Source organism: Aethalodelphis obliquidens, unplaced genomic scaffold, assembly GCF_003676395.1.
Source record: "Aethalodelphis obliquidens isolate GAN/ISIS:26980383/991018 unplaced genomic scaffold, ASM367639v1 scaffold5, whole genome shotgun sequence".
Classification (NCBI taxonomy): Eukaryota; Metazoa; Chordata; class Mammalia; order Artiodactyla; family Delphinidae; genus Aethalodelphis; species Aethalodelphis obliquidens.
This window is the reverse complement of record NW_020837949.1, coordinates 27,663,238-27,681,765: the sequence shown is the minus strand read 5'-3', so window position 1 is coordinate 27,681,765 and position 18,528 is coordinate 27,663,238. Positions and strand designations below refer to the sequence as shown.

Below are 18,528 nucleotides of genomic sequence, written 5' to 3'. Positions count from 1 at the left end.
GAAAGAGCAGTTCTGTTGCAGCTTCCCAGAGAACAGTTCTGAGAGTCTTAAAATTGCATTTCCCAAACCACACTTCCCTTTGAATACTACTTAAAAGTAGGGAAAAGATGAACAAGTTAATGAGATATAAAATTAGCCTATGTGAACTGAACTAAACTATATTATATTAAGTAATGGAAAAAAATGTTCAAAAGTAAGAACGCAAGAACTTTAACCTCAAACATGAAAACCAGGGGACTTCGATAGCCTGGAGACTATGCATACATTATTGCCTAAAATGGTAGGTATAACTTCGCAAATTTTTGCACATCATGAAATTTTCCTTAGGATTCCATTTGGTATTAACATTTTACCTTCTAGACAGAAGTCATGAGCTAACATTTTCAGGCAATTATTTACTAACTATACTTCCCTCAATAAAATAATTGAATATACATTTACATTAATAATGATGAAACGGAGAGATTTTAGCACTAAGTAAAATAACACAGACACTATCAGTGACTTTAGAGGACGCTGTCAGAGCAGATTAGAACTTTAGCCTCATCAGGACTAGTAAGGTGAATTTATACAGCACTGGACTCATGGGCCCAGCCGCTCCGTGGCACGTGGGATCTTCCCGGACCGGGGCACGAACCCGTGTCCCCTGCATCGGCAGGCGGACTCTCAACCACTGCGCCACCAGGGAAGCCCTCTTGGTTCTTCTTTTAACCCACTCCAGTCAGGTTTACTCCCAACCACTCCAAAAAGTCTTCCCTTGTCAAAGCCAACAGTGGCTTCCACTTCACAAACTCAAGGGTCACTTCGTTGCTGTGTGGCACAGGTAAACTCTCTCCTTGCAATGTCTTCCCACGGCTTTCCTGACACCACACTTTCTGGTTTCCTCCCTCTTCGCTGGCTCTTTTGCCTTTGTGCAGCCTCTAAATCCCGGCATCCCCAGGCCTCTCTGTCGTTGGCCCTTTTTCTTCTTGAGCCCCAGACTCTCCCAGTATGATTTCATAATGTCTCATGACTTAAATTAAAACACTAACTTTATCAAAATGACTTCCAAATCTTGATCTCCAACTCTGACCTCTCACTGGAATTTCAGACTTGTATATTCAACCACCACCTGCCACCACATGGACGTCTAACATTCTCATTTCATCAGGTACACAACAGAACTTTTGATTCCCCCCGCCCCCTGCCACATATGCCCCTGCCCCAAAATATTGCTCCATGGGAAGAGGGACTGCAATATATGGAGAGCCCTGATCAGTGGCTGACCAGAGTAGGTGCTATATTGAAAGAACACCCTCATCAAAGATGCACCATCAGAGCACAGGTAATAGAAATGCTGCATCAGATAAATGCTGGAAATGTAAATGGGAGACAGCCATCAAAGGATACTATCTTTTCTATAAAACGTGAGTGAGGGGAATAGGTGGATGTTACCCATAGTTCTGGAGAATGGTATGTCTTAAACTACAGACTCCAGCTGATCCCTTTTTCTGCTTGAATTCCTGGGCTTTCATCATGTCCCTTTTAAGGCAAGTAGGTGGTCTAGTGTTCTGACTCAGGCCAAAGCTCCCAAGCGCGGGAGCACAGAAGAATTCCGAAGCACCAAACAGGGCATGGATCCAAGAGGATGTGACGAGACACCCAGGTGAAATCCAGTAGTCTAGGAACTTCACAGGCAACACAGGAAAACAGGACCACAGTAGGGCAAGGAGCAGAGCCTCATGACTACTCAAAACATTAATATGCAGGTCCTGTTCCACTTCCTTTTTTTGTGTGTGTGTGCGGTACACAGGCCTCTCACTGTTGTGGCCTCTCCCATTGCGGAGCACAGGCTCCGGACGCCAGGCTCAGCGGCCATGGCTCACGGGCCTAGCTGCTCCGCAGCATGTGGGATCTTCCCGGACCGGGGCGCGAACCCGTGTCCCCTGCATCGGCAGGCGGACTCCCAACCACTGCGCCACCAGGGAAGTCCTCCACTTCTTTTTTAATAATGCTGCGCCATGCCCACAGGTGGGGTGAGGCAGGGGATGGGCCACATGTAATCCATTCTTTAGACCACAGAGAGTGATCTTTCCAGAACCCCAACTTGTTCCTGTCATTCCTTGCCTCACAGACCAACAGCGTTCCCCATCTTGTGATAGTTCCAAGCTCTTCCAGCTAGCATGTGAGGCCCCTTAACATTCAAGTCCTTCCCTAACTCTAGCTTCATCTGCTACTCCACCAAAACACACAATGAATCTCCCATAGACTCCAAGCCATTTCATTCTCCTCGTGCCTTCGTAAGCGTTGTTTTCCTCCAGTCTGCTGAATTTCTACGCATCTTCCAAAATTCAGGAATTGTCCTTGTTAGAACCTTCATTAGAGTTCCAACAGAGGATTGAGTTTCCAGACTTCCAAATCATTTCTTCTTCTGGGCAGAGAGCTAGACTGTTTCCCAGCCTCCTCTATACTTAGATATGACCATGGCATGAAGACCTCAGATGAACTGTCAGACCAGGGGTCCTTAAGCCTCAGCATCACGTAGGAAGCTTTTAAAAAACAGACACTTAGGCCCCACATCCACAGACTGTTTCACTTAGTCTGAGGTGGGGGCCCAGGTACCCAGTGGTTTGTAAAGCTCCTCAGGTCATTCTAATGTGGAGCCAGGGTGGAGCATTAAAGAAATCCACGCAAACTATCCAGTATCAAATTAAGAGACTGTCATCCACGTGTTCACATTACGCCCTATACACACCCTCAGAGACACACCGATTAATTATACCATTCATCACATTTTACTTGCATATCTGTCTCCTGACCACATGCAAACACCTTGAGGGAAAGAATAAAATCTTGTCATTTTTGTATTTTCATTGTTTCGCCCAGTAACTGATATTTTTAGAAGGCATTCAATAAGCATTTTTCAATGTATAAAATGTATTTATCACATATATGTCATTTTGACAGAATATTTTCATTAACAACCATGAAAAACCTAAGAACAATATTCATATTATTATAGTTGGAACAGTAGATTCATATAATCTTTTATTCATTAATAGATGAAAACAGGTCATGAAGTGCATTGGCAAATACACTTTTCCCTTCCATTACTATTACAAAAATGCCTGATCTCTGAAGATTTGTGTTCTCTTATCATTAAGAAAAAAAAAAATGTGGACATGCTGGGATAAAACCCTAATTTCTATAGGCTAGATCTAAGTAAAGAAGAAAAGTCTAAAAATAAATGCATGGAATATCTGACTGTAGCCTATATTTTTATCTGATGAGATTTGGGAGAAAGCAGAAATAAGTTAAAACATCTTTAGCAGAAAACTTACTTAGAAATATTTTTATGTAGTTCCTCTACACGTAGGCCAAAGGTAAAAAAAAAAAAATAATGCATAGTCAAATGAAGCAACACTGATAAAAGTTATAACTTGATTTAAGAATATAATACAGTTGTATTCACAATTATAAAAACAATTTTTATGGATTACAGACCTAAATGTAAGGCTAGACACTATAAAACTCTTAGAGGAAAACACAGGGAGAACACTCTGTGACATAAATCACAGCAAGATCCTTTTTGACCCACCTTCTAGAGAAATGGAAATAAAAACAAAAATAAACAAATGGGACCTAATGAAACTTAAAAGCTTTTGCACAGCATAAATAAGACGAAAAGACAACCCTCAGAATGGGAGAAAATATTTGCAAACGAAGCAACTGACAAAGGAGTAATCTCTAAAATACACAAGCAGCTCATGCAGCCCAATATCAGAAAAACAAACAACCCAACACCAAAATGGGCAGAAGACCTAAACAGACATTTCTCCAAAGAAGATATACACATTGCCAACAAACACATGAAAGGATGCTCAACTTCACTAATCACTAGAGAAATGCAAATCAAAACTGCAATGAGGTATCACCTCACACCAGTCAGAATGGCCATCATCAAAAAATCTACAAACAATAAATGCTGGAGAGGGTGTGGAGAAACGGGAACCCTCATGCACTGCTGGTGGGAATGTAAACTGATACAGCCACTACAGAGAACAGTATGGAGGTTCCTTAAAAAACTAAAAATAGAACTACCATACGACCCAGCAATCCCACTACTGGGCATATACCCTGAGAAAACCATAATTTAAAAAGAGACATGTACCACAATGTTCACTGCAGCACTATTTACAATAGCCAGGACACGGAAGCAACCTAAGTGTCCAGAGACAGATGAATGGATAAAGAAGATGTGGCACATATATACAATGGAATACTCCTCAGTCATAAAAAGAAACAAAATTGAGTTATTTGTAGTGAGGTGGATGGACCTAGAGTCTGTCATACAGAGTGAAGTAAGTCAGAAAGAGAAAAACAAATACCGTATGCTAACACATATATATGGAATCTAAAAAAAAAAAAAAAAAAAATTTGTTCTGAAGAACCTAGGGGCAGGACAGGAATAAAGATGCAGATGTAGAGAATGGACTTGAGGACACGGGGAGGGGGAAGGGTAAGCTGGGATGAAGTGAGAGAGTGGCATGGACTCATATATACTACCAAATGAGAAACAGATAGCTAGTGGGAAGCAGCCGCATAGCACAGGGAGATCAGCTCGATGCTTTGTGTCCACCTAAAGGGCTGGGATAGGGAGGGTGGGAGGGAGACACAAGAGGGAGGGGATATGGGGATATATGTATATGTATAGCTGATTCACTTTGTCATACAGCAGAAACTAACACAGCATTGTACAGCAATTATACTCCAATAAAGATATTTAAAAAATAAAAACAATTTTTAGAGAGGAAACTGATTCAATATTACTAATCAGATTCACATTTATTTAACTGAAATCAGATTCATCAATTATATATCATGATACATTTATTTTTTAAAAAAGAAGTGAATATTTATATAAATATTATAGCTAATTATTAACTCCAGAATTTCAAAAGTCAGGTATTATACGATCCAATCAGTCTTAAGGTCTTCAGTTGCTCCTTGCTGTTTCCTAAAACATAACAATTGCTATTTAATGACATTCACTTGAATATTTTCCTCAGACATTTTGAGATTTAAAATTATACACACAGGAAAGATATACCTTGCTAACAATCATTTCCTCAGCTTTATTTTCCTGATTTGCAAGTGATTTTTGTTATCAAACGTAATTGTCTCTGTAGAATGTGCTTTTATATTTCTGCTAAAGTAGACAAATTATGTTAAAATGTATTATCAATCACATGATACTAGTTGAGAAAAAAGATGACGGCAGTGAAAGGCAGATACCAATTTCCTGTGAGTGATTCACACGTCTCTCCCTATTTTCCCTTTACACACCGTGAAAGGGGGTCTTCAGAACAGAATGCCTCATGGTTCCTGCACTTCCGGGGGAAGACTTTCACAGTGAGAGGCGCAGGAAGCACAGCAATTGCCTCCGTTGATTTTTTTTTAAATTCCTAGACCTCAAGTGCTTAATCTCCAAAGCTTGAGATTTCTAGGGGAAGGGAATCATAAACCTGAACACTATACTTTTTAACCATTCATAAATATTCCTGCTTATTCCTTACAAACACACAACCAGTTCTGTAATATTACTTAACACAGTTCTTACAGTCTTCAGAATATAAGGAATTTGGTGAGGGCAGGTGGGAGCGGTATTTAGAGAGGAAGGTTCCAGGTCACTTTGCTTTGACTCTTGGGTAAACATGGGTGAAACTTTCTTCAGTTAATGGAAGGAGATTATGAAAGATTAATGAAGGTTGCTTTCGGCAGAAAAGATCAGGATCTAGATGGCTGTAAAATTCAGTTAATTAATCCTCTTAAAAGGTAAAAGGAGGAGAATGACAGTGTATATGGTACTATGTATTCCACTACTCAGACTCCGGTCACTTAGGATTGTGTGTCTCTGCAATCTACAAGAGCCACACCCACACGTGCTAATGTCACCTCAAAGCACAGCCCCAACCCAGCCCTCCTTATGCTAGCAGCTCCCCCCAGACGCCAGGGGCTGCTTCGCGTCTCCACACCGGCACATGCTCCCCCCCCCACAGAATATTTAGCATCTTCTCATCCTGGTAACCCTCTTCATGACACACCTGAAGATTACACAATTCTCCCCAATACCGAATTCTCCTCAACCTCGAGAAGGTAGAGCCAGGGACTTACCACGCCGCTGTGGCATTTACAAGAGTGCTTCCTTTGAAAAAAATTAAAGCCAGCAAATAACTAGATCTCCTTTCTCTGTTACCATCTGCATTCTCTACGTGATTACAGAGAACGGGTTAACGAACTGATTTAAACACAGTGTACCACGCTTTGTTGTATTTTAAAATAATCTTTAAAAGACATTTCATTTCTGTGCAAGGAAAGCTGATTCATTACCGGTACCACTTAAGTAACAATATTTTAATTCAAAAATATGTGAAATCAAAATTATTCTGAAGACTATAAAACACATAGCTTTAATATCAACTAACTTCATTTCTCTAAAAGTATGACTGTATTTATTTGAAATTCACTGCATTTCCTTCAAGTTATTCTGAAATTAAAGTCTTTACTGACAGACTAGGCTTCTTTCACCCCGTTAATATCCTGATTCAAGTAAATGATGGCTAACAATTTCAGATTCTGGTATTGTTATGTTACTCATTGTAGAATGTACAGTTTGCGCTCTTTTCTTCATCTTTTTTCTTAGTGTTCTGTTCTATGAATGTGCACCAATGCAAACACGATATTCTCAAAGCAAAGAATCCAAAATCTAACAGGCAGTTTCAGTAGCACAAGAACTAATCCATGACATATGTGGGTTGTTCTTATGTTTTTCTGATAACATGTAAATAACTTTTCTTTCAATTATCCCTGGTTTCATAACTTAATTGTTACACATGCTATCTTCTAAATTAGTGCTTTTAAGAGTTTCCTAGAGGAAACTCTTCAATGCCTTAATTTTGAAATTAAGTTCTTGGCTCTGACCGGAAGCAATATCAACACCCATGCTTCTTCAGAAGACAGCTTCCTGTTTTTCCATTATGGATGCTAAACCTACAGCTCTGGGACAAGGGCTACAAAACCACGTGAGGCTCCTGCCAGCTTCAGGTGGCAGCCCTGGCACTGCTCCCTCCTCATTCACGTCCTTTCCTTTCCGAGTCCCCAAGAGCTGTCTGGCCGTTGCCAACCTGCACATCTCAGCAGAGCAGCTTCCCATCCTGAGCTTCGGACCCTGAAGTAACAAAACATCTTTGAGATTTCCTAGGAGAACACTGTTGGCAAGAACAAGGGACCAGACAGGGTAAATAAATACAGAAGCAAGAATTTTACAGTTAGCAAGAGCCTCAAAGCCTTTCCTGAGACACAGGGAAAGTGGAGTAAATTCCACCAACACGTACCTGGAGCCAGGTGCCCGCAGCTTGGCTAGCTTTAGACCAAGCCGTTTCCCCGAGCCCTGCTCTACTAATTCCTCTCCTCACACCATTCCTTCCCTATAAAGGGCAGGCTATCTTCTGTGATTTCTATAGCCTTTTCTTTTTAAAACTCTGTTGAAAGACAACAAAGGAACAAACAAGATAGACAGGTCGTTGAGGGTAAAAGAAGAACCTCAGCCGTTTTTCTCAACAATCCATTTCCTTAATTTCTGTAAAATGATTCTTATTCCAAAGGAAAGCTCTTCCCTTACTTATGAGTATTTCTGTAATTTCTTTAAGTTAATCAAAAAATCTTTAAGCTTTTCTTTCAAATCTCAGAGCTGAAGAGAACTCTAGTTTCAGCTCAGACATGTAAAGAGCTTAGGAGAAGTCATGCCTCCTGTCTTTACAGTAAACCGCTGGACAAGCTGAAAATCAATGACTTTTCCGCACTTATCAGGGAACTGAGCTTTCAGGGCAAACCACTAACCCAATATCTGGAGACACAGGAAAAACAGAGATACTACATTTAAAGCCGAAGTCAATGGGTGCCAGAAATACAGAACCACTTATCTGACTAGTAATTCGGACAACCTACTGGAAGCTGAGTGCAGAGAGTGAGAAACTCCTGGGGTTGTAATCATAAAGGGGCTTCCACACTTTCCTGGGCTTTCTTCCAGTGACCCCACCAAGTTCTCATGGTAAGGATCCAAGAAGGTTCCCCTTGGGAACGTGGCCGGAAGAGGGGGAGAAAAGCCACTGTTATACCGCCCAGATTCTTTTCCCTAACAAAGGGGAAAGGACTTCGTTAGAAGAAAACGCTGAAAACTTATTCTAGCTGGAGGAGGAGAAGGCTGCCCTCTGCAGTCCTTTGCGGCCTTTCTGTCTTGTCTATTTGAAAAATAATAACAAAAAACCCAACATGAACAGGAGACAAGACTTCAAGGAAACAAATGGGGGATGCTTTAGCCAGGGACGGAAATAAGGGGTGTGGGTGAGGAGGAAAACAATACTCGGGGACAAAGGTTAGAAACACTTATGCAAGGCTTCCCTGGTGGCGCAGTGGTTCAGAGTCCGCCTGCCGATACAGGGGACGCGGGTTCGTGCCCGGGTCCAGGAAGATCCCACATGCCGCGGAGTGGCTGGGCCCGTGGCCGTTGAGCCTGCGGCCCGGAGCCGTGCGGCTCCTGCGGCCCGGAGCCCACGGCCGTTGAGCCGTGGCCGTTGAGCCTGCGCGCCCGGAGCCTGTGCTCCGCAACGGGAGAGGCCACAACAGTGAGAGGCCCGCGTACTGCAAAAAAAAAAAAAAAAAACAAGAAACACTTGTGCAAGTTACAGCCCTGAGACACAGGCCCATGGAAAGACTGAGACTTTACCAAATGGTAGGATGAACACTCCCTTCTCCCCAGCACCCTACCACAACACCAGCGTCGCTCCAGAAAAACAGCTGATCACGGTTAAAGAGCCGCAGATACAGACTCTGAAGAGGAATACTTCGGGAAGCCCAAAGTCAAGACAGGAGAAAAAGACAAGGACACTAGAAGAATGTGAAGCTTCTTGCGCCTGTGGCTACAACAAACATTAAACACAGCCAACCTCCCGGTCGGTCAGATTAACATAAATCCTCACACTAAAGGCGAATATACCGCAGTTTCTCTTACCTGATACAACATGTCTGGCTCTCAACAAAAAGTTATACAAAGCATGCCAAAAGGCAAAAGAAGAAAAAGGAACACAGTCGGTGGAGACAAATCATGCATCCAAACCAGATTAAGATGTCACACGGACGTAGTTAACTAACAAGGAATTTAAGTAACCGTTAATAATATATGAAGGGCTGTAATGGAAAAAGTTGAAAACAGGCAAGAACAGATGGATAATATAAGCAGGGAGGTGGAAACGCTAAGAAAGAATCAAAGGAAATGCTAGAAATCAAAAACACTAACAGACGGGACGGGCGTATCAGCAGACTTGCTGATTCTGAGCAAAGAATCAGGACACTTGAAGGTCAGCCGAAACTTCCCTCTCTGAAATGCAAAGAGAAAGAGAACTAAAAAGCAAACAAAAAAATAAAAGGAACATCCCAGAACTGTGACAAGTAACATAAGTAGACATAACAAATATAACTAAAATACTGGCAGGAGAAGGTGAGAATAGGATATAAGGAACGTTTGAATTAATAATGGCTGAGAATTTTCCAAACGTAATGACACACACCAACCCCTAAAATTCAGGAGGCTCAGAAAATACCGAGCGGGAGAAATACCAAAAAACTCATACCCAGGCGTATCATATTTGAACTGCAGAAAACTAAGCCAAGGAGAAATTATTAAAGGAAGCCAGAGGACAAGAAAACAAACAAAACACCTTACAGAGAATCGAGGAAAAGAGCTTGATCGGACTGCTCATCAGAAGCCACACAAGCAAGAAAATGGAGTGAAATCTTTAGAATATGTTAAAAGAGAAAAAAAGCTAACTCTACATCTAATGAAATTATCCCTTAAAGATAAAGAACAGAGACTTTATCAGATATACAATAACTGGGGGAGTTCATTATCAGTAGTCCTGCCTTTCAAAAAATGTTCAAAGAAGTTTTTCAGATAAGGAAAATGATGTAGGTCAGAAACTTGGATCCACATGAAGAAAGAAAAGTGTCAGAGAAGGAATAAATGAAGGTGAAATTATATATACACACACACACACATATATATATCTTTTACTTTTCTTATTAATTGATCTAAAAATTATCTGTTTAAAGCAAGAGTAGTAACAATATGTTTGGTGAACAGAGCATATTATAAGTGAAATGAATGACAGAAATTTCACAAGGGACAGGAGGGAGGAATTGAGAATTCTCTATTATGGGAGAGCTGGACGACACTGGAAGCCTTATAGTGTTATCTGAAGGTAGACTTAGATTAGATTATTTTAAAATACATATTGTAAGCCCTAGGGCAACTACTAAACACATTTTAAAAAAGATAAGTAGTGCATCAAAAGAGAATATAAAATGGAATCATATAAATGTTCAATTAAAATTAAAGAAGGCAGAAAAAGGAGGGGAGACAAAGAACAAATGCAAAGAAGAGTCAACACTTAAAAAGACTGCAGAATGTGATCCAACTACATCACTCTATATACAAATGGTCTAAACACACCCATTAAAAGACAGAAATTGTCAGACTGGATTAAAAACAAAAACAAAAACCAGAGGTAATATGCAGCTGTCTACAAGAAACCCACTTTAAACAAAGAATCAGACAGGTTAAAAAGAAACAGATGGAGAAAGATACACCCTGGTAACCATAATCAAAAGAAAGCTGAAGTAGCCATATTAGTTTGAGACGAAGTAGACTTCAAAAAAGAAAAAAAGATTATCAGGGACAGAGAGGGACTTTATATAAAGTCCACAAATTTATATATTAATTCCACAAAAAGACATGACAATGCTAAATGCTAAATGTGTATGAACCTAACAAAGCATCAAGATACATGAGGCAAATACTGATAGAACTGAAGGCAAAAATAAATCCATTATTACAGATAGAGATTTGAACTAGAAGTACTGGGTTGGCCAAAAGGTTCTTTCGGTTTTTAAGTAAAAATAAAAGATATATTTTTCATTTTCACCAAGAACTTTATTGAACAACATATTCACTGTTTTTGTTCCACTACCTTCTGCCATTTTTCAGGCAACTTCATAATTCTATCTTCCCAAAACCTTTTATCTTTTTGAGCAAAGAACTGTACCAGATGCCTTTTACACTCTTCCAGGGAATCGAAATTTTTGCCATTAAGAGAATTCTGTAAAGACCGAAATAAATGGAAATCCAAAGGTGCAATGTGTGGTGAATACGGCGGATGAATCAGAACATCCCAGCCACGGGACTTCCCTGGTGGTCCAGTGGTTAAAGACTCCGCCTTCCAGTGCAGAGGGTGTGGGTTCAATTCCTGGTCGGGGAGCTAAGATCTCACATGCCTTGAAGCCAAAAAAACAAAACATAAAACAGAAGTAATATTGTAACAAATTCAATAAAGACTTTAAAAATGGTTCAGATCAAAAAAAAAAAAAAATCTAAAAAAAAAAACAAAAAAAACCCCAGAACTTCCCAGCCAAGCTGTAACAGTTTTTGCCTGGTCATCAAAGAAACATGCGGTCTTGCATTATCCTGATGGAAGATGATGCATTTTCTGTTGACTAAAATTCTGGATGCTTTTCGTCGAGTGCCGCTTTCAGTTGGTCTAACTGGGAGCAGTACTTGTTGGGAATTAATCGTTTGGTTTTCTGGAAGGAGCTCATAATAGAGAACTCCCTTCCAATCCCACCGTATACACAACATCACCTTCTTTGGATGAAGACCGGCCTTTGGTGTGGTTGGTGGTGGTTCACTTCGCATGCCCCACGACCTCTTCCGTTCCACATTGTTGTACAGTATCCACTTTTCATCACCCATCACAGTTTGTTTTAAAAACAAAATGTTTTTGTTACGTTTAAGTAGAGACTCACATGTGGGAATATGGTCAAGAAGGTTTCTTTCGCTTATGTGGAACCCAAACATCAAAGCGATTAACATAACCAAGCAGGTGTAAATGATTTTCAGTGCTTGATTTGGATATTTTGGGAATGTCGGCTATCTCCCGCGTGGTATAACATTGACTGCTCTCAATTAATGTCTTGATTTGATCGCTATCAACTTCAACTGATCTACCCGACCGTGGAGCAACGTCCAGCGAGAAATTTCCAGCACGAAAGACACGTTCTATCAGTCACAGCACCTTCTCCATACGCTGCACAAATCTTTTTTTGTATTTTAGTTGCTTTTTTACCTTTCTTGAAATAATAAAGCATAATATGCCGAAAATGTGTTTTTTCTTCCATCTTCAATATTAAAATGGCTACACAAAAATTCACCAATTTTGATACTTTTTTTTAAATGCGTGCTGCTGTGACAGCTGTCATAATACAATCTAACAAAACTGTTTTGAATGAAGTTAAAGACAACTAAGCACTACTAGAGCCATCCGACAGAAAACATCGAATGAACCTTTTGGCCAACCCAATATGTTCCAAATCACAGAGGACAGAAACCAGGAGGTCAAAACCCTTGCTGTAGAAGTGATCTTTAAAAGTAAACAAAAGATTAATTTTAGTACATTTTGAGTAAATAAACATAAACTCGTAGGTCCACAGGAATTTATGTTATGACCCTGTAACATTCAGGATAAATTCTACTGCATTTGTAATAACTTATTTTAGAGGTCTACCTGCTCTATTAAGACTTCAGCACATAGAGAACAAATATTTTATTTAGTTAAGGTTGGTTTCCCCAACACCTAGCAAAGTTTTTGGCTTGAATACTTGGTAAACATTTACTCAATGTCTGAATCTGAATTTTACTAATAAATTTTGTTCATCAATATTTAACTATACAAGTGAGCTACTGCTCCATTAAAAACAGAAAGTCCCAGTTGTGTTTCTTTTACAATGGAAGATTTTGGCTGTACAGTCATCCTCCAATATTATCAAAACCACCACCTGGTTTAATAATGCAGTAAAATCAATTATAGTGAAAGCATGAATTGTTCACAGGGTTAAGGTTCCACACTGCTTTTCCATTAATTAACTCTGCTAATTTATTCATTGGAAATGATTCACAAATTAGTAATGCAAAGTAAATGATACACATAGAATACAGAAATTGAGAAGCAGATTTGCAAAAGATTTAAAATAAATGTAAACATATGTACATTATAGAAGTGTGACTCTTAATGAACACAGTAATTTTAAAATGCCAGAATTTTGGCAATTTAAATTGTATATTAGGGCACAGTTAAATAATTTATAGCTCTAAAATAAGCAAACAAAATACAACTAAGGGAGGAATACATTTAGACAAATCATAGGATCTAAAGATGAAAGACATGGAACAAACATGATATTATATTTAGTTTTTCATATGTATGATTAAAATAACAACTGAAGAGAAAATATATTATTTACTCTGTCACCTCTAGATTATGTAGTTTAGCAATCTTCTTCAATTCATTTCTATCTGGCTGGGTTAAAGAAAAAATTTTTGAAATTTCAGTCACTTCCATAAAACTCTGAAGATGAGTATCATACCTTTATGAAAAATTATTCTGCAGTGAGGAATACCTGTTTATTATAAATTGCCAAGCTTCTTCAGATAAGAGACGATTTTCACTTTACTACTCAGGGCATGCCCCATACACATATACCCAATAGGTATAAATCTGATGTCCTAAAATAGGGCACATGGAACAAATTACTTACTGAATAAAATGCACAGATATTCTTCTCCTATCGAATAATTCTTTCAAAGCTTCTTCCAAATGTCATTATTTGACATATTAAAATTCAATTTCACTCACCTTTTCAAACAAAGTGATTAGAGAAAGTAAAGTACATCTTCATAGGCTTGTAAAGACTTGGTGTTCATTCTGTGAGTCAGGGGAATAGGAAATATCATGATCACTTACCTGACATGCATTATAAAGAAGTTGGTGTTCTAGTTTTTTAATTCCCAAAATCTGCTGAAACATTTCATAGAGTTGTTCCTTGCTCAGAATAAGTTCAGAAACAGCGCTCAGGGCCATCCTGTTTTGCTGTTTACACAAGTCCTCTTCACCCCTGTAAATGGCATCATATTTGGCTATCCAGGAGCTCAGCACTGTCTCTTTGCTCAAGCCATCAATTTCTGGCAAACTCCGCACACGTTTTTCTATGTTTTTCTTAAACACCTCTCGGAAGTCATTAGCAGAACATCCTCCACTCTGAACCATTCTGGCCACTCGATCACTCTTCAGGAAAACCTGAAAACAAAACAAAAAGCAAAAGAAAACAAAAACCCACTTACAATTAGGCGTGGACACTAACACCAACTGCTTTTAGCAATCCAAGAGTCATGACACCAAACATTCACAACGGTTCAAATGTTTCATAATATGCACTAATGACGAAATGGAGGCTCCGAATCATCTCTCTTAAAATGTTGAAATGTTTAGGAGAGAAAATAATGAGTCTTGAGGAACTTGTATGACCCAACCTTGACCTACACGTTCCCCACCTGAAGGTCATGGGGATCTCTACAACTGAAACCCTTAAGAGTCGACTGAAAAGGTAATTGGAGATATGAACCCAACTTCCCTATGTGTCCTTGGGAGCTCTGGTTAGTTCTTCAGCAAGGGGAAGGTCCCTTATTGTCTGAAAATCTGAAGGCCAGTAGCGTGGTAAGTCTAGTATCCAAGTCAATACCCTCCGAGTCTAACTGTTAATCAAAACTACTCCAGAGCTGGGGGGTACACCTGTCCCCACCCCTGACTTCACTACCTCCCCAACTTCTCACACACTTCTTGTAGCTGGGAAAAAATCGATGATGAAAAAGCAAACTCTAAAACTTTTAGCTGTCCGCTAATATCAAGTAAGAAATAAAGCACAAACAATGACAACCAGGGAGAGAGACAGTTTTGAAATGGGTAGAAAGAGGTGGGTAATAAGTAATAAGGTCATACTGTGCAAGGGACATCAGACTTGGCCTCGAATCTCTCCTTTCTTCTAAGTCACAGACCCAAGTATCAACAAGTATCGGCCAAGATTCATGAAACATCTATTCTGTCATCAATATTCCTAAGAAGCCTCTAGGGGTCATATGAGACTGATTTGATTCCTGTTTTCTTCCTATAATAACAAAAACTCCTTCCAAAGAACCCGTAGGACTATTTAATGCAGCCCCCATGAGTTATATCCGTTGTTAAGGCTTATGGAACAAAAATTCGTGTCAGTCTTTTCCCTAAGAACTGACTCATGATACTGAGGTACTCCCAAATTATGACCCCACTAATTGCTCTAATGCTACTACCATGTCCGTCTGCACGTGGGCAAACAGCATGTGTGGTCTGTGCAAAGCAGCCTCATTTGTCCCAGCGACTGGCATCTCAGCTACCAGGTCCCAAACCTTCTCCCCACTTAATTTCTCCTCTTTTCAGACCATGCATACAAAATATTGTTTCCTATCTTTGCTCAATGGCCAGAGGGGATTCCTGACTCTTGAATATTTTGGTTAACTAACGTACTGAATTAGGAGTGGTGAATTTTACACTAGGCGAACATGCATGACACATAGACACAGCGCTTCCTCTCTCTTTACTAGCTGTGGCTCGATTACAGTCAAAAAGACTCTTATTTTTTTATGTCTAAGCCAAAACTAATTCTTAAGCCCCAAGTATAAGAATAGTGTCTTTAATTTATTTAGATGAAGGAAAATAAAATTTAGATATTTAATATTTTATCTAAAAATGCCATTTAACTACCTCTAAACACACAGGGGTCTCTCCATCTTCTTTCTCATCCTCATCTAATTGCACTCCTCTCGTTGGGCACTAGGCTTCAAGATAAATGTTATACGGACATAATTTTTCTAATTTCTGTTACAGCTGTATCTTGTTAAATGGGAACGTACGGAGGCTCAGGAGTCAGAGGGGGCGGACTGTGCCAGTTGTCAGTCCACTGCTTTCCAGGGCTGTCTTCCTGTGGCCTTGCCACTGGTACAGTTTTAGAGGGTGCTGGAGGGACACTGGAGGAGGAAGGGCCCTGGTTCCCGGTTCTCTTCTTATACCAGGAGGCACGTGGCACCCACCCCTGGGGCAGCTTCTCTGCAGACCCCAAGGATGGCTTCGCAGGGCGCGCCCACACTGGCAGATTCCCGGGCAGTTCTGCAGTGCAGCACTGCAGAAGGCAGGTTCCCGTGAATCCTGCCAGTGCGGCACTGCAGTGAACTTGTGTGCCATCTGGTAGGATACGCCACATCTTCTCCGGTGAGGTCTGGATCCCAGGCTTTTCCAGATTTGCTCCTTCCTTGGGCGCTCTGCTCCCTGTATCTGCTACTGCTATATTCTTTAGTCGCCCATCGTAGCCAACCCCTCATTGTTCATAACAAATTTTCCCTGATCGATTATCGTGTGGTTTCTGTCTCCAGATTGCACCGTGATACAGAAATACTGAAATGCTGCATGGGACACTATATCTAAGAGAAAATATTTGAAATTGAAACAACTTTTAAAAATTTGGTAATTGTATAAAGCTGGAACGGCAAGATGTTTTTAAAGCACAACATAAATGCCTTACAATTGGCTTCAGAAAACCTTTTAATTGCTTGATATCTAATACTCTAAGTTAGGAGGCATTTCATTTTTTTCAACCTCTTCTGTCAGTGCTAACTTCTACCAAGTAACCAAACAGTGTTTTTGAAGCAAGGGCGCTGATGAACTTAGGTTTTTGGAGTCTTAATTTCCTCTGTAAAACCATACCTAAAGCCATACTAACAGTCCAATTGCATGTTATTTAATCAACATTTACTAAGTGGTAACAACATGTCAGGCATTCTGCTAAGTGTTGGGGACATACAGACAAATGAGCCAAAGACCCTGCCCTCAAACAGCTCACACCACCTGAGAGAGACAGGATACACAGTAAAACAGAGGGCGGGAGCAATCATAGAGACCTATGCAAAGGTGGGGGGAAAGAAAAGGAAGTTACTGACTCTGTTATCTGGGGGACAAGGTTAGGGAGGAGAGGGGAACAGGACAAAGGACCCATGATTTGAATGACCTGTGGGGTGAGTAAGGGGAAAAGGGAGAAGAAAATACATTTCAGGAAAATAAAAGAGGTAAAAAGCAAGAAGCATCAAATTGCATGACCTTTTGAAGGAAACATAAGAATTTTTATACTTCAGGAGCATCAAATATAAGGGTGAATGGAACACAAGTTGTGCCAATCAGACCAACAGAGACCAGATGGCCAAATGCAGTGCGTGCCAAGCAAGGAATCTGAGCTCTGCCGGTGGGTCAGGAGTCGACGATGGCCAGGTAACCTCGGTGCTGAACTACTGAGAAGCATGACTGAGACAAATAACTGGTAGCAGCATCAAGGGTAGATGACGACTGACCAGAACAGAGATTGGGATCAGTTATCTGGAGACCAGGTGAAAAGCAGTAAGGGCCTCATCTAGGGCAATTCATGGGCTAGAGAGAGAGGCAGAGGAGAGACAGCTGGGAGACAATCAACATCTCCTGCTGAGTTACAGGATGTGTAAAGGCAGGGAAAATATGATTCACAGTTTTTACTGGGGTGTCTGGATTCCACTAGCTAAAAATAATTAAAGAATACAGGTGGAATGACGTGCGCGCGCGTGTGTGTGTGTGTTGCTTGTAAATGGCGGTGGGTATATGGGGGGCATGGTCCTGGATTACTAGTTTAGTTTTGGTAGAGGTCAGCTTTGAAGACCAAGTATAGTAAATACAGAGTGAGGAACAAAACTCCACGAAATACCTGTATTTACAAAGCTGGCAGAAGAACTGGATCCAGGGGAGGCTGGTAGCGTCAGAAGCAGAAGGAATAATATGACACATTCGCGGTCAAGAGGGGAGACAGTCCTGAGAGAAAGAGAATCAAGTACCACAAGGGAAATCAGCAGAAATTTGATTGTCTCTACCACCATCTGGTCACCTTTGGCACAGAAGATAGCAGAGTGGTAAAGAGTAGGAACTGATCTGCGGAAGGAGGAAAGGACAAGTTGTAATAAAGTTAAGACAGCAAATATTGGGTTGGCCAAAGAGTTCGTTCGGGTTTTTCCGTAAGACGTTGCATAAGATGTTCCGTAACATCTTATGGAAAAACCCAAATGAACGGCCAACCCGATATAAACTGTTCTTCTAGAAAGCTTGGATGAAAAGGGAAATGAGAGGAAGGCAAAAAGCTGAACTGGGAAACGACATGTAGGCAACGAGGGAGACAAGTCAGGAAAGAGAGGCAGCTTATGGTGTGGATTACAGAAAATAGTGATGGTACGTCACTTCTGAGATTAGTCTGTGGAAGCCTGCAGTGCACTCTCCCATCACATGCCCGGGGGGTGCAAGCTGCTGTGACGCAAGGTACTGAAGCCCTCGGTCTAACAGCCCTCAATGAACTGAGGTCAGCCCAGAACCACGCGGAGTGGACTGGAAAGCAAATTCATGACTAACTGAGCCACGAGTGTGATCTCAGCAGACAGCCTGATTGCAACTTCACGAGAGACCCGGAGCAGAAACATCCAGCTAAGCCTCTCTCAGATTCCTAATCCTG

General features: G+C 40.6%; 1 protein-coding gene across 9 annotated transcripts in view; it reads right to left on the bottom strand.

The window, feature by feature from the left end:
- Nucleotides 1-18,528, bottom strand: part of CADPS2 (calcium dependent secretion activator 2) — a 483,666-nt gene that overhangs the window by 322,435 nt on the left and 142,703 nt on the right. For all 9 annotated transcript variants that reach the window (XM_027102072.1, XM_027102066.1, XM_027102065.1 and 6 more), the window contains exon 3: nucleotides 13,890-14,222. In XM_027102072.1, coding sequence (XP_026957873.1) covers nucleotides 13,890-14,222 — 333 coding nt within the window. The remainder of the gene's footprint in view (nucleotides 1-13,889; nucleotides 14,223-18,528) is intronic.